The 22,616-nt window shown below is 42.0% G+C and overlaps 2 protein-coding genes and 1 pseudogene across 2 annotated transcripts; 1 reads left to right on the forward strand and 2 right to left on the reverse strand.

Moving 5' to 3' along the window:
- Nucleotides 1-678: 678 nt before the first annotated feature.
- On the forward strand, nucleotides 679-6,504 carry LOC118668889 (small nuclear ribonucleoprotein G). Its single transcript, XM_036334212.1, has 4 exons — nucleotides 679-833; nucleotides 1,629-1,651; nucleotides 2,523-2,647; nucleotides 6,311-6,504. The coding sequence occupies exons 1-4, from the start codon at nucleotides 802-804 to the stop codon at nucleotides 6,359-6,361; spliced, it is 231 nt and encodes a 76-aa protein (XP_036190105.1). The 5' UTR covers nucleotides 679-801; the 3' UTR covers nucleotides 6,362-6,504.
- Nucleotides 6,505-6,775: 271 nt separating this feature from the next.
- On the reverse strand, nucleotides 6,776-21,865 carry PCYOX1 (prenylcysteine oxidase 1). The gene is made up of 6 exons (XM_036334211.1): nucleotides 21,679-21,865; nucleotides 20,428-20,634; nucleotides 19,244-19,418; nucleotides 11,572-11,783; nucleotides 11,072-11,224; nucleotides 6,776-10,568 (listed from the first exon to the last, which is right to left on the reverse strand). The coding sequence occupies exons 1-6, from the start codon at nucleotides 21,788-21,790 to the stop codon at nucleotides 9,910-9,912; spliced, it is 1,518 nt and encodes a 505-aa protein (XP_036190104.1). The 5' UTR covers nucleotides 21,791-21,865; the 3' UTR covers nucleotides 6,776-9,909.
- On the reverse strand, nucleotides 9,140-9,324 carry LOC118669536 (annotated as a pseudogene).
- Nucleotides 21,866-22,616: the final 751 nt, after the last annotated feature.

A 22,616-nucleotide genomic window follows, 5' to 3' on the forward strand; every position in this document is an offset into this window, starting at 1 on the left:
ATCCGTAGGCAGTGTTGCAAGAATAGCAAGACCATCCCATGGGGAATCTACTTCCAGGCTCTGGATTCAAATTATTGGGAACTGAGGCATGTCACCCTATCCTGGTGCAGAGGCCACTAATTGCGATGTTAAACCCTAAGCTTAGCAAGCAACATGCTGTGGGAATACATTCCAAAAACTTATCAGGGGCCCACCTATCTAGAGCTTATTTTCATTTGCTAGATGTTAATAAAATAAACGACGCAATCCACTAAAATTAGGGATTAACGAGTGTTATTTAAGAGTCGGGACCTGCCCTAGCCGGTTTGTCTCAGTGGATAGAGCATCGGCCTGCTGACTGAAGGGTCTCGGGTTCGATTCTGGTCAGGGGCATGTGCCTTGGTTGCGGGCACATCCCCAGTGGGGGGTGTGCAGGAGGCAGCTGGTCGCTGTTTCTCTCTCATCGATGTTTCTAACTCTCTGTCCCTCTCCCTTCCTCTCTGTAAAAAATCAATAAAATATATTAAAAAAAAAAAAGAGTCGGGACCTGTATCTCAATCTTACAGAAGAGAAAACGAAATCAAGGACTTCGCGAGGCCACACCCCTCTGCCCTGGCCAATCGCTGGCGACGCAACCGGAAGCTCGGGACTTGTCTACACGCTCAGGCTTCCCCTTAGTATCGCGAGGTGAAATGTGAAAGTTGCCGGCAACCGATTGGCTAACGGATAGGTGACGTCAGACGCAAAACGCCGGGCCTACCGCGGGAGCGCCAGAGCGGCCCGAATTCCGTTTGGAAGTATCTTTGAGCTCGCTTGGCCACCATGAGCAAAGCTCACCCTCCCGAGTTAAAAAAGTAAGTATCTGCGGGGGCCGCGGGTGATTGGCGGCTTCTTTGTATGCCCCTCCATTTCCCGTCAGTGCGCCTGGCGTGCGCATTCGGGTCCTCGGCCGCGCGGGTCCCAGCCAGGGTCCCACGCTTCCGGGCCTGAACCCGCGCAGAAATCGCGTTTTTGCTGGGTCGGCATGGTTACCCAAGGCAGCTTAGGCCCCTGGCTTTCCCCGATTTGGCCTAGGCCCTAGCCGAGGTCCCGGCCCCATGTCCCCCCACGCTCTCCCCCGTGACTTGAAGATCTCGAACCCTTTGTTAACCATCCTGTACTAGATCCGGTATAGTACTCTGCTAAGATGGGATTTTCTTGTTTAAATTGTTTAAATCTTCAAAATATGCAATTATCTTGCTAAGCTATCATTATGTATTGAAGAATAAAACCTTAATATTAAATAAAACACCACTTATTGTCTCAAATATAGCTATTGAATTGGATGTGGTTTGATTACAACTTCTAATTTCTTCAAAATTTTGTTTGGTTTTCGAAATAACCAAAGTAAAATATTTGTTATTCTATTATGGCTATAAAATCCAGCCATAGGAAATTAGGTCAGTATTGAACAACGAGAATGTTTTTGTAATTCACGTCAGTATAAAGACTCAATTTAATGTACATTAATTTATTATAAACCTATTCCATTTTATTTATCTTGCTTCTTCCCAAAATACATTGCTTTGTATAAGTACTAAATTTCGTTATTCCTCTTGTGTAAATATAGTTTTGGCAGTTATATAATCTTTATCTCTTTGCTGTTTCAGATTTATGGACAAGAAGTTGTCGTGTAAGTTTTCTTTTTTGTTTTTAATTATTCAGTTGCTCTTTACAAATGTCTTGGCAGTATACAGTGTTTGGAGCAACTTTATAAAGATTCAAAGCACACAGAGCCTCTGATGAATGAAGCAGGACTAGCAAAATTCTAACTAGACAATTTTATTTGCCTAATTTTTGCAATTTAATAAATTGCACAGAACTTCAGACTTTTCAAAAGTTTATATAAGCCCTCCCTCACTGTCACAAAATTAACAGGATTTTTCTATTTTGTGATATTTGAAATTTTACCTTTTTTTTAAAAAACAAAGGACATAGACAAGAACTAAAAATCTGACCTGCATAGTATTTGAAGTTTATAAGGGTTAGGATCATGGCTTTAGAGATAGGTAAGCAACTTTCCGTTTGAATCCAAGCCCTACCACACAATAGCTGTATAACCTTGAATCAGTTACTTTTAAAAGCCTTATACTACAGTTCCCTCGTAAAAAGTTGGGATAATTCTACAGGATTCTTGTAAGTTTAAATGTGGAAGTAAATGTAAAATGTTTAGCCCAGTGCTTAGCATATAGTAAGGATAGTGGATTGCACATCTCATGTACGTGGGTTTTACTCCACCTAATTTTTTTTTTTTTTTTTTAGGAGAGGGAGAGAGATAGAAACATTAATGATGAGAGAGAATTATTGGTCTGCTGCCTCCTGCACAGTGGGGAGCAAGCCGGAAACTGGGCACACACCCTGACCCGGAATCAAACCGGGACCTCCTGGTTCATTGGCGGACGCTCAGTCATTGCGCCACATCTGCTGGGCTCCACCTAATTTTTAATGAATACTTGATAGTTAATGGACAGTTTTATTAAAACTTCATTTTCCTTTTTTTATAGTGAAATTAAATGGTGGCAGACATGTCCAAGGAATATTACGGGGATTTGATCCCTTTATGAATCTTGTGATAGATGAATGTGTGGAGATGGCAACTGGTGGGCAACAGAACAATATTGGGATGGTGGTAAGTAAAGATGTGACATTTCTCTTAAGAGACTTATTTTTCATTTGGAATAAGCATCAATTTCCCTCTATCAAAGTCTTGAACTAAACTGAAGTTAGGCAAATTACAGGCAACATTAGACTTTCCATCTTCCTTTGAGTTTAACACTTGGCAGTCATTCAACTGTGGTTAATATCCCAGTTACCTTTAAGTTAGATCTGCACTTAACTGGCAAGTTAGATTTGCATCTTACATAGAACCCTCAGAGGTCCGTGGACTTGAAATTGCTGTTGGAAGTCTTTTTTTTTTTTTTTTTTAGCTTTATTCTATAATAGAAGCCCATAGTCAATCTTTATTAGAGAGCAGTAGGTCTGCATCTTAATTGCATCTTAGAATCATATTAGTTTGAGATGTAGCTTAGAGGGGTTTGTTTTTTGTTTGTTTGTTTTTTAAGTTCCGCAGATGATTGGAATGTAAAGTGAAGATTAGCCACTGGTACAGAGCATTTACAATCACCTGAGTTTTCCCAAAAAAACAAAAACTAGATTCTACCCCAAAACAATTGAAGCTATCCCTAGTGGTGCTTTTTGTTTTTTGTTTTGTTTTGTTTTATTAAAATAGTAATGTGTAGTAAAGGTTAAGAACATGCTTATGGCCTGGCCTGCGTGTTTCAGTGGTTGAGCATCGATCAAGGAACCAAAGATCACCATTTGGATTCCTGGTTAGGGTACATGCCTGGGTTGCAGGCTTTATCCCCAGTAGGGAGCATGCAGGAGGCAGCCGATTGATGATTTTTCTCCCTGATTGGTGTTCTATCTCTATGCCTCTCCCTTCCTCTCTCTAAAAAATAAATAAATATAGAAATAAAATATCTAAAAAAAAATCTTTATGAATTCTCAGATAATCTTGTAAAAATACAGATCCTAACTCATAAGATGGGAGGGTGGAACCTGAGATTTTACATTTTTAACAAGTGCCCATTTGATGCATATCTGCCAGTCCGCAGATCACAATTTTATTTTTAATTGTGTATATAATTAACCTGGATTTCTAGTTTATCACACCCAAATTTTAAAATAGTCAAGGTAAGCCCTGGCTGGGTAGCTCAGTTAGAGTATCGACCCAATATGTCAAGGTTGTGGGTTCAATTTTTGATGTTTCTCAGCAAGACCCAGACTTTGAATCCCTCTCTTTGCCCAGCACAGGACAATATACCCACTAAGTGGTAAGTCCAAGTTTCTTGGGAAAGTTGAATCAAAAAGGACAATTTAGCTTTAGCAAATCATAGAGCGTAGAGACCTCTATGAGGTGATAAGAGTTTCTAGTTGTTAGACTTGATTTTTTTCCCCTTACCCCCTTTTTTAGTTTGAGCAATCGAGGGGTGTAATTTTTTTTTAATGACTTGTTCCAATATTTGTTACCGTTTGTTTCAAATATATTTTCATTACTGCATTTTGAAAAGTCCATCATCAGGGCTGGAAAAACAGCTTAGAGTCTCTAGGTATAAGACTTTCCCCCAGCCCTAACCGGTTTGGCTCAGTGGATAGAGCGTCGGCCTGCGGACTGAAAGGTCCCAGGTTCGATTCCAGTCAAGGGCATGTACCTTGGTTGCAGGCACATCCCCAGTGGGAGTTGTGCAGGAGGCAGCTGATCGATGTTTCTCTCTGATAAATGTTTCTAGTTCTCTATTCCTCTCCCTTCCTCTCTGTGAAAAATCAATAAAATATATTTAAAAAAAGACTTTCCCCCAAGTTTCCTGTAAATCGACCTTTTCGGGTACATTCTCCTTGAGCTTCTATTTGACCTGATCTGGGTGTGACCTGATCTAGGTTATACAAGAATAAACTCTGTTTTGCGTGCTCACAACTGTAAACCTACTTTTGCCAAACTATTCACAGAAGCCTTGCCCTGGAGTTTGACTTATTTTTCTATCGCTCTTGAACTCAGTTACTAGCCATTTCATCTGAGCTCTCGTAAGTGTCTGGCTATGTCAGGCACTATGCTAGTCCTAGGGCCTTTTCTGTATAATTTCTCTTCTTGCCTCTAAACTCTCTCCCATTCTCTTATACAGTTAACACTTGAACAACATGGGTTTAAACTATGCAGGCCCACCTATACGCTGATTTTTTTCAGTAGCTACAGTGTCCCTGGGTTTCACATCCACTGATTCAACCAACTATGGATTGAAAATACTGTTTTCGTGGTTGGGAATCCATGGATGTGGAGAGCCTTCTGTATGCTTTATTATATAAGGGACTTGAGCATCTGTCGATTTTGGTATCTGCAGAGGGTCCTGGAAACAATCCCCTTCGAAGTACGACTGGGGAGTCAAAAGCTGTACACAGATTTTCAACTGTGAGAGCATTTGGCCCCCTAAGTCCAATGGTGTTCAAAGGTTGTCTTGTCTATGCTGTTGCCAGAACTGGTCATTCCAACTGTGAAATTTTCAGTAGCACATTGTTGGTTTCTTGGTCCCCTCCAAACACTTTTAAGATTGGCGTTTGAGGCCTTCTAAGATTGGGTGCAAACTACCTTTGTTTCCACTTCCCTTCATAATCTTTTACTGCCATTTAGATTCTTTCCTTATCCCCCAGATAAGATACAGAATTTCCTATTTTCTTATAAAAAATCTACCCAATTTTCAAAACTCAGCTAAAATGTCATTTCTTAGAGAGTCTGCTTTGCACAACTTTCATTCTGGTTTGTTTCCTAATTGATCTTCACCCAAAACTAATAACATGCATATTCTATTGCACTTATTTTCCCATTAATTTATGGATCCCTTAGGGCAGTGGTCAACAAACCGCAGCTCGAGAGCCACATGCAGCTCTTTGGCCCCTTGAGTGTGGCTCTTCCACAAAATACCACGTGCGGGCGCACACGTACAGTGCGATTGAAACTTCGTGGCCCATGCACAGAAGTCGATTTTCAGCCTGGGCGAGTCTTTTGAAAAAGTGGCATTAGAAGAAGTGGGGGGTGTCGGTCGGTCAGGCGACGGGATACACAGCGGGGGGGAGGTATATTGTTTTGAGGTACTTTCGCTGAGGTCGACTCCTTCCAACTCTCCCATCCACACTCGTCTATCTGAAACAAGTATACAAGACGAATGTGGATGGGAAAATTGGAAGGGGTCAACCTCAGCGAATGTACCTCAATCAGATTGAGGACGTTTTTAGCAAAGGCCAGCTTAGGAGTACCCTAGTTAACAATGTACCTACCTATATAGTTTAAGTTTAAAAAATATGGCTCTCAAAAGAAATTTCAATCGTTGTACTGTTGATACTTGGCTCTGTTGACTAATGAGTTTGCCGACCACTGCCTTAGGGGCAGTGATGGGTATATTATTTGCATCCTGCTTATTTGTTAACTGTTTATTTCAAATGTATTTTCATTACTGCATTTTGAAAAGCAAATCCATCAGGAGGTGAAATGAGTCACTGGAGACTTGATATCTCAAAGGGGTAGTTGTTAGCCTTTGATCTAGATAACGTGCATCTCATTAAAAAGAGCTTATATGACTTCACGAGTGATTAAAAGACAAGTTATTTGGTATTCCTGTGGCTTGAAAAAAGCCTCAAACTGATATTTAATACTGCAAAACCATTAATGATTTGGTGAAAATTCTTTAATCATGGTATGTCTGTTAAATGACTTGTGGTCTTTTTAAATTTACTTTTCTCTTAGGTAATACGAGGAAATAGTATCATCATGTTAGAAGCCTTGGAACGAGTATGAAGAATGGCTATAGTTACCAGAGAAATCAACTGCTCCCACATGTCCCCTCTCCGTAGCACCTGTTTTACTACAATATAAAAATAGAGTCCAGCCCATTTTCACATTGAACTTTTGTTAAATAAACTTTTGTATTGGTCAAAGAATGCTTTCTCAGATGTTCTGAACTTAATAATTAGATTAGCTCTTTCTTATATGAACTATACCTAGTTAACACTGATGTTTTTTTCCCAAAGGTTTTTATGCATTAATATAAAAGGATGCCTTTTTCCCATCTTTTAACATTGACTAGAGATAAAAGAACCTGCAAACTGAGTAGGTTTCTTCTAAAACATTAATTGTAATTTTCAAAATTCTTGTAGTAACTTTTTCCAAGCACATCTACATTCCGAGTAGAGGACAATAGAAAACAGGAAGTAATTATGTTGCTGTTTATTTTGGACATAAATGGGAAAATATTTTGAATATAAGAGCTGAAATAGAACCCAGAGAAAAATATTCCAGTGTATTGTTCTTTGTGGAATAGTGATAATACTGCCCATAATACATTCATCTAGTTCAAGTAGAGAGTGCACAAACCGATGAAGGCTATATTACACATAGCTGTATGTCATAAACCTAACCTTAAGAAGCCAAATAAATGCTTAGGCCTGCTCTTTTTGTGATTTGGTAAAAAGCCTACAAATCTTGAGTCACTTTAAAACTGTAGAAAATGGAGTACATACAAGTGAGTACATAAGGTATTTGGAAAACAACAGTGGATGGCTTATATGTATCTAAAATGGTATTCCTACTTATAGGAAATGTGTTTTGCCAAAAAACAGCTAGAGGGATCAAACCAACTTAAGAGTTGGTGTGATGTCCAATTTTTTCCATTTTTATTCCAATACATTTTAAATCTTCACTGAAGTTGATAGGTTTGATTTTTTACAACCACATAGAGCTGAATTTTAGAATGGGTTTTCAATGGGGTTCCTAGACCAGCAACATCACCTTGTAACTTAGAAATGCAAATTTTTATATGCCACTCCAAACCTATTGAAAAATTCAGGTGAGTCCGATGCGTACTCAAGTTGCAGAACTGTCTCTTCCTGCCTCTGCATCATTTTTACCAGTCTCTTCCGTAAAAAGATGAGTAAATGAGCTGATATTTTTCAACCAATTAAAAAATTCTTTAATGCTGTAACTATTAAAACTAATATGCTTGATATACAGATAACCTGTTTTGCTCTTTGAGGAAGCAATTTCCAACAGATTTCCTGTTGGAAAAAATTATAAGTAAAAATATATCCCATTGCAAAATAAGTCTACAGATGATAAATTAGTATGTACCAGTGTAGCATATACATTCTCTACATATTGTCTTCATTAAAACAATGTGGAAAAAAATTAACATTTTAAAAATAAAATTAGAAAACTGACCCTTTGACAAACTAAATATTTTTTTAACAGTATATGTTAACTTTTTTGCAGTTTCTTGAATTCACAAGCTTTTACTTGTTCTATCTCTACCTTGACAGTCATTCATGATCTTTGTATTATACAGTAGATGTAGAACTGGTTCTCAAGTTTGGCTGCATGTTAGAATCCCTTGGGAAGCTTTCAAGTCCTACAGGTGATTTCAAAGTGCAGTCAAGGTTGAGACTACCATCTTAAGGTTTCAGCAACCAGTTTCTCAAAATGGTACAGTAGCTTAAGAAGTTGAAACATAAGCTGGATTTGATCAAGTATGGTGTCATTCTGAATGTCCTACTCTTGTCAATTGCTCTAGAATAATTAATCTCGGTTGTCTGCTGTTAAACTGTCAATGCTTTCTCATTGAGAACTCATTCTTCACAAAATGAATCTGCTTTGATTATGGATTGAATTTCTTGTGACAATTTTAAGGCACTACAAACCCTTTGGAGACATTTCAGTTGCCCAAATCAGTGATTCTCAACACAGGTTGCACATTAGAAACTTTAAAAAGCTACAATGGTGAGGTCCTATCCTCAATCTATTAAATTAGAATCTCTAATTGGGCGGGGGGAGGGGGGATCTATCTGTATTTTTTTTAAGTTCCATAGGTGAGCCCTGGCCTGTATGGCTCAGTTCATTGAGTGTTGTCCCTGCACCAGGTCACTGCTTTGATTCCTGGTCAGGGCATGTGGCCCAGTTGAGTCCAATCCCCAGTAGGAAGCATGCTGGAGGCAGCCAATCAACGTTACTCTTTCACATCAATATTTCTCCCCCTCTCCCTCCCTCTCTATAAAATCAATAAAACATATTTTTAAAAGGTAAAATATATAAAAGCTCCATTGGTGAGGTTTTGATAATAGAATGCCAATTTGTTCACATCAATAGCCTATATTTGCTTTTCATTTTACTGGAGTTTTTGTATGACATCTTAAAGTTATACTACTCAGACTTACAAATTTCATTCCTAAAAAAAAAAAAAAAGGCAGAAGCAATCAAGCATCATTCTAAAAGTCAAGGCTTCAGTAATGGGCACATTCACTTTGAAAAAGGTATAAATTACTAAAACCAGGCATAAGATACCAGCTCCCATAGCAGATTTCACTATGTGACTAAACATCACACCAGCTGTAAGCACAAATGAACTAGTCCCCAACTAAAAGATACGTCTTTAAGTTCTTCCTCAAGTGTTCAGCTTAAAATGCTCTGAAGTTTTGTTCAAAATCCGAGGCCTCACCTCTAGACCTATGGAATCAGACTCTCCAGAGGAACTAGGGAATTCCATATGTTCAACAAATTCCAGATGATTCTTATGATCAGACAAGTTTGGAAAACACTGTTGTTGTTTTTGTTTTGTTTTGTTTTGTTTTCCCCCACTACCACAAATTATGCAGTCGAGTTTCCCACATTTGGGAAATCACAGGGGTCAGCACATCCGGAGTGCAATGGATAAGCCTCGCCCTGGGAAAACCACCTTCGTGATCATGGTATCTCCCCTGCCAGGTAAGTATGGAAAACACTGTTGATAGACCTTAAGAGTTACAAAATTTTGGAGCAGGCTCTCTCTGGAACACGCCCATGCCTTTTTTTCCGTCTCAGGCGTGCGTCTTTACTTTTCCCTCCTAAACTCTAAGGGTCCCCACAAGACTTGCAACCAGGGGAGCAATGGGCAGCAGCAGTTCATCCAGGACTAACACCCTGAACCCGTCTCCCAGGCCCTTTTTCTGACTTTTCGATTAGCTAATAGCAGCTCTGCCTTGGCTCACTTCTATAACATTTCTAGGGAACCAAAGCAGAGTGCAGCTAGGCTCTCTCCTTTTGCTTCTTCTACCCTAAGTCCTTCCTTTGTTTCACAGTAGCCAGCTTTAATAAATGTACTCTGAAAATCACACACACATTTTGGAGATGGCATAAATACAATAGTTACACCTGCACACTTAGACCTTTGTATTTCCCATGACTCACTGGGATTACTCTTGTTAAACAATGATAATGGCAAAATATCTGATTCAAAATCATCTCTGCTCAGATTGTGTTCTTTTTTGCCAGTGATATTCCATTTGGAACCGGGGGGGCGGGGGGATGAAAGTGTTATCTCATAGTTCAGTTTTCAGTTTCTCATACAAATCCTCTTGGTCAATCATATCTGTGTGCCCATTCCAGCGATGATAGGCAAGGAGGGCGGCATTGTGGGCTGCAATGGCACTCATTTCCATGGCACTTGCTGCACACTCTATGCCATTGAGGTAATAAAGTCGGTCATGGAGTATGATGGGGGGGCATTTATCTGGAGGCTTATAGTAAGGATATGCATGCCACTGCTGCTTCACAGCATATTCATAGGACAAAAAGAGCTTTAGAAGTTGCTCGTTAGTGAGCGTTTCCGGGGAAAAGGTCTTCCAAACAAAAGCTCCATCTGTAGATGGTTGAGGATTATTATTTTCTTTTACAGAGGACACAATCCCAATGCTATTAATAAACAAATGTGAATTATCAGTGGTTAAGATTGTACTGAGACCAAATTCATCTAAGGCTCTGGAGCTAAAAGAAGTTGAATTCAACTTCCCCTTAATAAAAGTTGCCACTATTTGTTTGTAGTATTGATGGAATTCTTCAATTGGAGGATCAAAGTTGAGAAAAGTTATATTGGACATTTTTCGATTCAATGGAGTGGCCACCAAAACGATGTCATAAAAGCCTGAACGGGTCTCAGATCCAGTTTGGTAGACCACTTCATACATCTTTGTGGGGTTTCCTAGAAGAAATAAGGAAGCATACATTTCTTTAGTGTTTCTAACATACTATACTTTATGCCTCCTAAAAATAATTCTATAAAAAAAAATTCTATATCTTCTTAATCATTTATAGTCCTAAGGAATTAAAAACTTTATCCAATGAATGCATAAATAAGAACAACAAATTGATGTTTCTATCTCTCTCTCTCTCTAAAAAAAAAAAAAAAGACTTTACCTATTAGGATAACTGTCCCAAACTGAGGCCAATTTCCTACTCAGAATAAAAATAATACAAGTACAAAATAAGGAAAATTTACTTTTGAGAATAAAATTTTTTAAATCCAAGGAATCATGCCACTATACTTGAGTACATTTAAGAATATTTCCACATGGCACAACACTTACAATTTAAAATTCCATCATTTGGAACTGAGTGAGAAATGGAGGAAGAGAGTTTTTTCTCCCTGAACAATTATTTTCTACAGGGGAAATCAGGAACAATAAAATAGAAATTCAAGCTCACCTGTCTGCTTGGTTCTTGTTTTCTCCTCTATGTACATTACTGAGCCAGATATAAGGTTGCTTTTGGAAGCCTGAAGGAGCTTTGAACAAACAAGTTTATTGCCACCTTCTACTGCCCAAAGGCCAGAATCAGCACCAGCTAGTGACACTGCCCCTGTCAGCAGTAGGAAAAAAAAGTGTTTTAATTCTAGCTCAGTAAGGAGCCCTCCACCCACTCTCCCTTCCCAATTAGGTGAGTTCTACTCCCAATGTCTCCACACATTGCCAAATGGCCCCTGGGGGCAAAATCTCCTCCAGTTGAGAACCATTCAACTAATGAAAACTAAGGACACTCTCCCCATAAAAATGCACATCTACATTTACACAATTTTGCCAATAATGTCTGAGGTTTCACAGAGAAAGGTAGTCTTCTCCAACTCACTGCTTAGGTCAGAAGTAACCATAACATCAGGTATGCCCTTCTGTGAACCAATTCTATAACCTTTCCAAGCCTTGGCTTACCTACAAAGCCATTGATGTCCATGCTTTGGCCGTAATTGAGCCTGTTGACAGGAGCAATCATTTCATCAAGGAATTTCTTAGAGAAACCTGCTTTCTGTAAGGTTTCAAGAAATGTCCGGTTAAGCATTCCAAGGAAGTCGTCCCCTCCTAGAGAATGTAGTAAGTTTTCTACACTACTGAAGGCATAGTCATGAGACTGGTAGCGGTAGATCCTTTAAAAAGAGAGAGAGAAATGGCCATTAAACATCAAACAAGATGTGCATAAATAAGGGAAATAGCACCATAAGAATCACTGACTTCCATGTTTCTCTTTGATGGGTTCCTACTTATCATGTGAGACGCACCTCAGCCACCATCTTCTCCAGGTATCCCAGAAGCTCTCAGCCCTCCCTCTCCCTCTGCCTCCTCTGAAAGTCCACTGTCCTTTGTATAGACTCTTCTGCATTAATATAGTCACCGGGAGCACCTTTAAAGAAGTGGGTACGGGCCCTAACTGGTTTGGCTCAGTGGATAGAGCGTCGGCCTGCGGACTGAAGGGTCCCAGGTTCGATTCTGGTCAAGGACACGTACCTTGGTTGCAGGCTCCTGGCCTTGGTCAGGGGCATGTGGGAGGCAGCCAATCGATGTGTCTCTCTCACATCAGTATTTCTATCTCTCACTCTCCCTAAAAATCAATGGAAAAATATCCTCGGGTGAGGATTTAAAAATAAAAATAAAAAAGTGGGTACATCTTATTCTCATTCATCATTGTATCCTCCAGTAAGATTTAGACATGTCTAAAATTATAATTTATAAAATTATAATTTATCTTTCCACCAGGCTTAATCCTCTCCACCCAATCCCTACCCCAAACAAAAATAACAGGACACACCTAACATCCTACATGTCATCCTCAGTTCATTCAGTTTCAAACTTAAACATTTTTACTTCTCCCTTCTGCTTCTCCCACCCAAGAAGGAAACCTTATCAATCTCATTTTCCTGTTCTTGAGTCAGGATTTATACTCAAACTACTAAAATTAGTAACTGATCTACCTGCTTCTAGTTTCTTCCAATAATCTCTCAGAAGCCCTAAAATACCTCTTTTATTTTATAATCCACCCACTTAAATTCAAAAAACATCTTGCTTAATGCTGCTTACTAACTAAAAGTCCTGACTTTTTTTCTTAAATCACAAATTTTTTTTAAAAATATATTTTATTGATTTTTTACAGAGAGGAAGGGAGAGAGATAGTTAGAAACATCGATGAGAGAGAAACATCGATCAGCTGCCTTCTGCACATCACCTACTGGGGATGTGCCCACAACCCAGGTACATGCCCTTGACCGGAATCGAACCTGGGACCTTTCAGTCCACAGGCCGACGCTCTATCCACTGAGCCAAACCGGTTTTGGCTAAATCACAGATTTTAAAGCCAAACTCAAGCAAGTCTAATTCCTTTGCTCTAATTACAGGTAAAGAAACAAAGAAATTTTAAAAGAACTTGTTGAGCCCTGGCCAGTATGGTCAGTTGGTTGGGCGTCTTCCTGTGCACTGAAAGGTTGCCGGTTCGATTTCCAGTCAGGGCACTTGCCTGGGTTGTGGGCTCGATCCCCAGTAGGGGGCTTGCAGGAGGCATCCAATAGATGTTTTGCTCTCACATCAATGTTTTTCTCTCCCCCTCTCCCTTCTTCTCTCTCTAAAAGTCAATTTAAAAAAAAATTTTTAAATAAAATAAAAAACCACACGTCAAGTAGAAGGCTCAAGCACAACTTGCCCCCTTTGCCCTCAACCCCCCCACATATACACACATATTCATCCCCTCAACTTGAGCACACCTGACCCATTCACCAGTCTCTAAATATCTATATATATAAAAACCTAATATGCAAATAGACTGAACAGCGGAACAACCAAACAACTGGTCGCTATGACGTGCACTGACCACCAGGGGGCGCACGCGGAACATGGCAGGTGTCGGCCTCAGCAGGATGGTGTAGCTGGTGAGCGGGGACGCCAGACTAAGGCAGGGCGCTAGTTGCTGTCATCGGGGCAAGCCTCTGGTGGTCACTGAAAATTCTTTGCTCCCGTGCACCGCGGTCCCACCCAGTGCTCACACCTGTTGCTGGCGCCGGCGCCGGCACCGGCCCTGCTTGCACCCGCTGCCAGTGCCAGAACCACTGCTCACACCCACTGCCAGCACCGGCCCCGATTGCTCGGTGCCGTCAGTAGGTGCAAGCGGCAGCTGCCAGCCCCGATCACTCCTCAGGGTTTCTCCACCACCCCCTGCTCCTGAGGGGTGATCAGGGCTGGCAGCTGCCTTTCGCAACTGCTGCCGGCGTTCACACCTGCTGCCGGCGCCAGAGCCACCGCTGGCACTTGCTGCCAGTACCCAGCGCTGGTCCTGATTGCTTGGCACCATCAGCAAGTGGCAGCTGCCAGCCCTGATCGCCTCTGAGGGTTTCTCCACCTCCCCCTGCTCCTGAGGGGTGATCAGGGCAGCAGCCGCCACTTGCACTGCTGACAGCGCCGGCCCTGCTCACACCCACTGCTGGCGCTGGCCCCAATCACTCCGCACCATCAGCAGGTGCGAGCGGGGCCAGCGCAGTCAGTGCATGGGAGTGGCAGCAGGAGCAAGGGCTGCCAGCAGAGAGTGGACCAGGGGCCGCAGTGGGAGGGGCCGGGCGGGGGTGCAGAGGATGGGCCAAGACCTGCCCCTGTGCCCACTGCAGCCTCGCAGCCCATAGTTCCTTTCAAGGTGCATGATTTCGTGCACTGGGACCCTAGTGCTCTACATATTACTCCCTAATATTGTACTACCTCTTTCCTCCAATTGGAATACAGTTCCCAATCCTAAACAGAGAACAGCTACACTTCCTTCAGAGCTTGAATCACACCTCCTCTGCAAAGTCTTGCCCAACCTCTCAGTCCACAGTGATATCATCTCCCCAAATCCCATAAAATTTAGCCAAAAGTGGTAAGGAATTATAAATTTATTAGGTCATCTGGAAAACCAGATGGGCTGAGCCCCAAAATGACACCAGCACCCAAGGATGAGGAGTCAGAGGTTTTTAAGGGACTCTAGGCGGGCTTTTTCGGCAGGGAACTCTCTGGGCAGGTCTGGATCCTGGGAAAGATAATGGTCTTAGCAAGTGGAATGTGATCTAAGTGAAAGGGAAGGTCAGTTGTGAAGTGATCTGAAGGTCAGTTCCCAGGGGAGGGGGTATCAGTTCAATTATCTGATCAGTCCTAACAGCACCCCGGCCACTATGCCTCTCATTCAGCACTTCGACACTACATTGTATGATTTAATATTTAGAAAATACCACCTGACATATCTCTGTACTTTATGGACTTAAAAGAATGTCCATATAAATTAGTTCATACAGTAATTCAATACATAATTTTTCAGATTCCCAGTGATACAAAAATGAGAAAGACATGGTTCCTTTCCCTCAAGGAGCTTACAGTTAGAAACAGGTAATAAGGTATGCACAAATATATGAAAAAAAGGGAAGAAATAAGTGCCAAAGAAATATCTTTATCAGTGATCAAGAGAAGAGTTTTACATCAACTTTCTTCTCCAAAATAAACTGTATATTTTTAGAGAGCAGGGGACAATGTCATACCCATTTTAATATTACCTACTGTCTACCAGTGTACTGAAAAAAATGTTGAATACATTTTTGTGGGGAAAAATAATATAAGTGCCAAAACTGAGCACCTAAATAACTCCTTCCCGACGTATCATTTGGCCTCTAGGTCCTAGGAACTTGGAAAAAGTAGGATGAACTGAGTTCTTTTAGAAAAATAATAGAATGAATATCTCATAAAATGAAGAGTGGCTAATGTAAAGTGACCAGTGGCTAATGGTCAGCATAACAAAAATAACATATAATGTTATAAAAAATTATTCCCCACCCGGTGGCATGGCTAAGTGGTTGAGCACTGACCTATGAACCAGGAGGTCACAGTTTGATTCCGGGTCAGGACACATGCCCAGGTTGCAGGCTCAATCCCCAGTGTGGGACATGCAAGGAGGCAGCCGATGAGTGATTCTCTCTCGTCACTGATCTTTCTATCTCTCTGTCCCTCTCCCTTCTTCTCTCTCTAAAAATCAATAAAAACATATTTTTTAAAAAGTTAGACATGTAACTGGCAGTTTCTGCTAATCAGATTGCTTACACAGCTCTTTTCAAACTACATTTGTATAACTCTTAACATTTATTCATTCATTTATTCACTCAACTATTTATGGAGCATCAACTTTGATTCAGGCAATGTTCTAGGTGTCAAAGATGCAGAGGTCAGTCAACACGACAGAGAAAGAAAAAAAGAAACCTGCCCTAATTGGACCTTGTGTTCTAGTTAGGGAAACAGGTAATAAAAACATAAATAAATGTGAGGAAATTACATAATTTAGAAGCTGATAAATATTGAGGAAAGTAAATAAAAAAGAAAACTTAGGCCCTTGGCCAATGTGGCTCAGTTCACTGGGCACTGTCCCGTGCACCAAAGGTTGCCAGTTCGATTCCCAGTCAGGGAATCAACCAATGAATAATACATAAATGAACTGAACAATGCAATGTATGTATCTATCTACCTATCTTCTCTCTCTCTCCCTCTCTCTCTCTCATCAATAAATAAAAATTTTTTAAAAAATCAACTAGTGAGCCCTAGCTGGTTCGGCTCAGCGGATACAACGTCAACCTGCGGACTGAAGGGTCCCAGTTTCGATTCCAGTCAAGGGCACATGCCCTGGTTTCGGGCTCAATCCCAGGGGGCATGCAGGAGGCAGCCAATCAATGATTCTCTCTCATCATTGATGTTTCTATATCTCTCTTGCCATCTCCCTTCCTCTCTGAAATCAATAAAAATGTATTTTTTTTTTAAATCAACTAGTGAATGCATGAATGGGTGAAGCAACAAATCAATGTTTTTTTTTTCTCTCCCACCCTTCCTCTCGTCTCTAAAATCAATAAATTTTAAAAAGAAAAGAATTAGCCGAAACCGGTTTGGCTCGGTGGATAGAGCGTCGGCCTGCGGACTGAAGGGTCCCGGGTTCGATTCTGGTCAAGGGCATGTACCTGGGTTGCACGCATATCCCCAGTGGGAGATGTGCAGGAGGCAGCTGATCGATGTTTCTAACTCTCTATCTCTCTCCCTTCCTCTCGGTAAAAAAATCAATAAAATATATTTAAGAAAAAAAAAAAAAAGAAAAGAAAAGAATTATACATACAGGTGGCACCGCATCTGATGACATTGGAACTGGATTTTCCTGCTGAGTGTGTAGCACCATGCCACCTACCTTCTTTAAAGAGTGACTGCCTATCTCTACACAAATTCTACTTATTTTCTTTCTTTTTAAGTATTAGAAATTTTATTAAAGTTAACACTCCACAAGGTCATACAAATCAAACTGAAAAAAATTCCAGGCATGCAAACTATCATCTCTGTTAATGTGCCATCTTTTCATCTTCAAATGTCAAAAATGAACTTGTTTTAATGATACAAAAAGTCTTTAGAAAGTCAAATCCACTGTCCATTTGTGTTGGGTAAGAAACCTATTGTCTTCATTCATTTCATAAAATCCATGTTAAAAGAACCCTGTCTTGTATATTATCACAGCACTCTTGTATTTCCCACTGTGGACTGCCAAGTTGAGTTCTCAGTGGTAGGATCCATTTGGAACGCTTCAATCTGCCTAGATGTAAATGCTTCCACCAATATCTATCCCTTATACTGGCCTTTTAGAGATTTCATCTCAGGATTCACATTTTAGCTATATAAATTACAGACTTTCCCAAAGATTTACTATATCCTCAAAGATAGAACTCCAGTCTCAGTCTTCAACATGGTTTGTCTCAAATAAAAAAGCTGCATTTGTTCAGAACTAAATTTAATTTTAAGCTCATAAGTTACCGGGTCTGAACACGACTGATGGGACCTTGAGGTCACCCAGAGGATTCCCCGGTTGAGCAGCAGGCCTGGCAGCTCATGGTGCCTCTGCCACGGGACCCAGGCCCTCCCAGCACAGCTTTCCACTGGTGGCCCTGCAACCAACTGCAGCGAAATGCTCATCCCCTACTCTACCCTCCCTCCTTCCCCTTGACCACCCCAAGCCCCAGGTCCCCATGCCTCTATATATCTTCTTAGTTATGGATTTATTGCTTGTCGCTCTACTAAAATGTATATTCTTTGAGGGCAGGGACATGTTCTAGGTTATACATCCTGGGGACCTAGAATAGTGCAGGCACTTAGCAGGCACATATGACATGTAATTTTTACCTTTTTAATAATTATTTTATTATATTTGAATAGCCATAGTAATCAAATGTTAATAGCATTTATAAGTTCAATATCTCTAGCATCTAGTAAACCAACCCGGGGTGGGAGGTGGGGGTGGGCTAGAAGGGGTCAATGGGGGGGAAGAGGACATATGTAATACTTTCAACAATAAAGATTTAATAAATAAATAAATAAATAAATAAAATAAAAATAGTAAACCAGCCCTGGCGGTTAACTCAGTTGGTTAGAGCATCATTCCCATTGCCAAGGTTGTGGTTCCATCCCTGGTTAGGGCATATGCAAGAGTCAACCAATGAATGTATTAATAAGTGCAACAACAAACTGATCTTTCTTGCTCTCTCTCTCAAATCAGTAAGTAAATAAAAATTTTAAGTAAACCAGCATAAAAATTAGCACATGCCAACAGCCTTAAAAGAAATGTTACATTTTTCAAAATTACACTGGTTATTTTATGTTATTTTTTCTCAATTACCAAAGGATGTGCGTTCATACACACAGACAATTCTGAAAATACAGAATATTAAAAAAAAAGAAAAGAAAAAAGAGGCACTCCCAGGACAGTGCTGGAATTTATTATCTTAATTTAAATTCTTAGGGCACAGCCCTAACTGGTTTGGCTCAGAGGATAGAGCGTCAGCCTGTGGACTCAAGGGTCCCAGGTTCGATTCCGGTCAAGGGCATGTACCTTGGTTGCGGGCACGTCCCCAGTAGGGAGTGTGCAGGAGGCAGCTGATCGATGTTTCTAACTCTCTATCCCTTTCCCTTCCTCTCTGTAAAAAATCAATAAAATATATTTTAAAAAAATAAAAATAAAAATAAATAAATAAATTCTTAGGGCACAGAACTGATACCCTACCTCAGGTTGCTGGCTCACTAAAACATCATGTCACAATTAAAGTCCACTTTTCTGATCCTTTCTACAAGCTCTTGCACATATGACCGCATTCATCCGATACGTAACACCAGCACAGTGAAGTGAACAAGAGTGAGGACTAGAGTCAGCCTGCCCGGGTAGAATCTCTGGCTCTACCACTCACAGGGGGGTATACTTGCACACTTGAAACTTCTCCATGCTCCACCTTCCATAGCTGCAAAAAGAAGCTAATAAATAGTACCTACCTCGAGAGCTGTTATGAGAATTCAGGTTAACATTTGTAGAGCGTTTAAGAGTGTCTAGCAATAATAAACAAGCATTTGCAAAGTACATGTTCAGAAGCAAAAATAAGCTGCCCTTTTAATTTCCAAGTGGATCGTAGTTTATACAAAACATTTTGCCTAACAAATAAGCCTTCCAGTTAGGTAGAGAACTGTTCCAAGAAACCATAATTCCTAATGATCATCTAACCAAAAGGTCTTAGGGTTAAATGGAAAGGGAAAACATTACCTCATAAACTTGTCTAATACATCCTCTACCCACATGTGCATTCGAAGGGGCTGAAATCCATACTGCCAAATTAGCTTAATTATGTTAATTATAAACCAGCTGCTCTCCTCAAACACCAGAGTGTCTCCGTTAGAGACCCCTATGAGGCCACCAGAACTCTGAATAGTAGAAAGACCTGCAAAAACAGAGAAAGGGTAGCCAAGTCAGTAGTGTCTATGCTGATCACATGAAAGGTAATCTGAACTTACTGGGGACACTCTGAAGTGAATTCCGGGTTTCCCCTTGTTCTCAGGAGATATACCAAAGGAGCACTATCTTTAGAATAAGTGATATGATACACTCACTACACTGTCCAAAAGCAAATTCTCTTAAAGATGGGTCATGCAGATATATCAAAATTAGGCTGGCTATCTTTAGTCTGAAGAGACTAAAAAGTGAAAGGAAAAAGGTAGAGTAGCAACCGAATTCAACTTAAAAACAGAAATAGCAGGCATGAATCTTTGCAGCATAAATTGCTCCTGGCATAAATTTCTCCAAATCGCCCTCATGGAGAAAAGAGGCTCAGGAAGCATCCACAGGAGATACGGAAGGCAGCTAAGGGAAAGGAGGAACCCTAGAACTGTGAAAATAGTGCTTTGCATAACTGGCTATTTCAGATAACTGGGAGGAGGCCGGTATTACCCAATATTCCTTAAGAAAAGAGCCTGCAGAGGCTTGCCAGATTTCCCTCACAACCTGTCCAGCTTCTATGCTGGTAGGAAAGTAGTCAAATTTCTGGTTTCTAAGCGCATGTCTGTACCCATAGCTGTGTGAGTGACGTTAAGCCAGACACAAGCCTCTGAGTCTAATTTCCCACTATGAGCTCACTAGGTTTCTGCTAACCCAAACCATTCTTTGATTCAACAGAAACCTGCAGGTTGAAGAACTGACAACAGCAACCATCCCCATCCCCGCCAACACCATGGCTGTAATTCCAGATAACTTAAGATACTGATAGCTAGCATCCCATTACAGGGGAGTGCCTCCTAACCAAGGCAGTACCAACTGCTAGGAGGAAAGTGAGGGAATAGTTTCACCAACTTGTCTGTAAAAGACAATGAACAAGGTGGAAAAGTTTCAGTTCCCTATCTGATCAAAATATCCGTGGATGGTCACACAGAAAACTCTAAGACCAAATTACATACCCAGGTCCTTGACAAAACGCTTCATGTGCAGATTTAGAGGATGGATGACAGAACCTCCTGCTTCATATTCTTGCCCCTGTAAAGTAATGGTGGCCAGGCGGCCCCCCACCTCTCCTCTTTCAAACAGGTCAATCTTCACATCTTTCCCAAATTTCTGCCGCAGATAATAGGCTGCTGAGGTGCCACCAATTCCGGCTCCAATGACGGCTATGGAGGGAAAAAAGGAACAGTGTATTTCACTCTTACCAGCTTTGTGGGTTTTGTTGTTTTTGAAAGACCATTAAGCAATAACAGATGTTACTTAAGGCTATTATGAACAATTTAGGGAAGCCTGGATAGGGGAAGGCCAGTACGAGTTGCAGTGAAGATAGAATTCTGAATCTGGACACAAACACTGACCTCCGACAACAGTGGCAGTAAATTAACTTGCCAGCTGACATTCATTTGCCAGATGCCCAAAGATTCTCACAGTTCTTTGTGGAGGCACCAATGGGCCTGCACAACCTTTTTTGTGCCCAACTCATGGGAACAGAGGAGATGGGTCTGTCCAGCATACATTTTTAAATAAAGGGGCAGCCATTTTTGCCTAGATTTGTTGTTTCCTTAGTGTAGACAGGACAATGATCCCAAAGAGCAGTTTTAAAGGGAGTAAGAAACAAAGCAAAGCAAAACGAACAGGAAGCAAACGCACATAAAGCCTGAAAGTAGAGAGAGTGCAATATTTCAGCTGTGCAGCAACCCTCGGCAGGGAAATTGTGCAAGCCAGGGGCCTGAGCGCAGGCCTACTGCAACAAAGCGGAGCGGGGACGGGGGTTTCGCCCCCGTGAGGGAAACAGACGGGGTCAGCTAGTTCACGGCTCCATGTGCTGAGTCGGCGGGCGCCTGTCATCTGCAGAGCGAAAGCGGCCTGTGGCTCTAAGACAAACCAGGGGACCGGCCCCCCAAAGGAGCAGCAGGGAAGGCGGCGGGAGGGCGGGAGGGCTCCTCTACCACCAGGCTTCCGAGACAGGGGCTGCAGGGACGCTTGGAAGGTGCTTGCCCGCGCGCGTGGGTCCATTCCTCGGCCCATTCCTCAAGTGGGCCCATCTCCGGGGCACCGAAAGCGACACTGAGACGCGAACCGGCCAGATCACAACAAGCGCAGAGGGCTCGGCCCGCGCGACCCAGTGCGGGGCCTGGTGCACCGGGCAGCCGCCGCCCGGCGCAGGGCGCACTCCCGCACCGCCTTCCGCGCCCCCCACGGTCGCCTACCGATCTTGTCCGGCGGGGCCTGCAGCTCGGTGCTCCCGGGACACACCCAGCTGCACAGCAGCAGCCACAGCCCCAGAAGAGAAGGGACGAGTTCCCCCGCTGCACGATTCATGTCTCCCGGATCGCTGCACTCGGGAGACCCGGAGCGCCACACTGAGCTTCAGCTCGCCGCTGCGCGGCTGCGTACTCCGCCCGCCCCGCCCTCCCCCCGCCGGCCCCGCCCCCCGCCGGCTCCCCGCCCAGGTTCCCCCCGCTTTGCCAGCACCCTGACACCTCCGTTCCACCCATCCCTCCAGGAGCTCCAAAAAGTCTACCCTACTTCAAGGAGACACCAAAGGCGCCGGAGGAAGCTCGCCCAGCTCTCCTTCCTTCCCATCTGTTTGGATGAAACACCTTATTTCTTCACTAAGGTCCTCTTTTGTCCCTTTAATCACTCCCTCTCAAACAATGCACACGGCTAATCCCTGTCTAAAACAGACCAGTGAAGCTCCAAATACTTATTGAGTGATCGCTACTAGGCTGTTCCGGGGATTGTTGGGTAAGAGATGAATGGGTACATGATGTTATGTGAAAGGGAAAATGAGGGCGACCTGGGATGGGCTCCAAGGTGAAGGAAGTGAAAAGAGTGTGCCCATATATATGGTGGAACATTATGCAAAGCATTAAAAAGAATGTAGGACCTGTAACTATTGTCCTGGTATTGTTAGGTGAGAAAATTGGTGGCTGAGTGAAGGGTACTATACGATCCCATTTCCGTAATTAAAATACCCCACCCATCCAGCCCCCCAAAAAGAAAATAAAAATCAGTATATGAATATGAAGAACAGTACAGGTAGAAGGAAAACAAGTATAAAAGAAAGGTTGGAGCTTTTTCGCAATGGGTTGGCCACCAGAACACAGATGTGGTGAAAACCATCACTAAATCCAAGCCAAAATGG

The sequence above is a fragment of the Myotis myotis genome, unplaced genomic scaffold, assembly GCF_014108235.1.
Source record: "Myotis myotis isolate mMyoMyo1 unplaced genomic scaffold, mMyoMyo1.p scaffold_m19_p_14, whole genome shotgun sequence".
Classification (NCBI taxonomy): domain Eukaryota; kingdom Metazoa; phylum Chordata; class Mammalia; order Chiroptera; family Vespertilionidae; genus Myotis; species Myotis myotis.

Excerpts from the sequence above, each read along its gene's own strand:
- LOC118668889 (XM_036334212.1), top strand. The coding sequence starts at position 802 with ATGAGCAAAGCTCACCCTCCCGAGTTAAAAAA. Across the intron at positions 1,652-2,522 it reads TATGGACAAGAAGTTGTCGT|TGAAATTAAATGGTGGCAGA; the intron begins GTAAGTTTTCTT and ends CTTTTTTTATAG. Across the intron at positions 2,648-6,310 it reads AGAACAATATTGGGATGGTG|GTAATACGAGGAAATAGTAT; the intron begins GTAAGTAAAGAT and ends CTTTTCTCTTAG.
- PCYOX1 (XM_036334211.1), bottom strand. The coding sequence starts at position 21,790 with ATGAATCGTGCAGCGGGGGAACTCGTCCCTTCTCTTCTGGGGCTGTGG. Across the intron at positions 19,419-20,427 it reads GCGTTTTGTCAAGGACCTGG|GTCTTTCTACTATTCAGAGT; the intron begins GTATGTAATTTG and ends CTGTTTTTGCAG. Across the intron at positions 10,569-11,071 it reads AACAAGAACCAAGCAGACAG|GAAACCCCACAAAGATGTAT; the intron begins GTGAGCTTGAAT and ends TATTTCTTCTAG.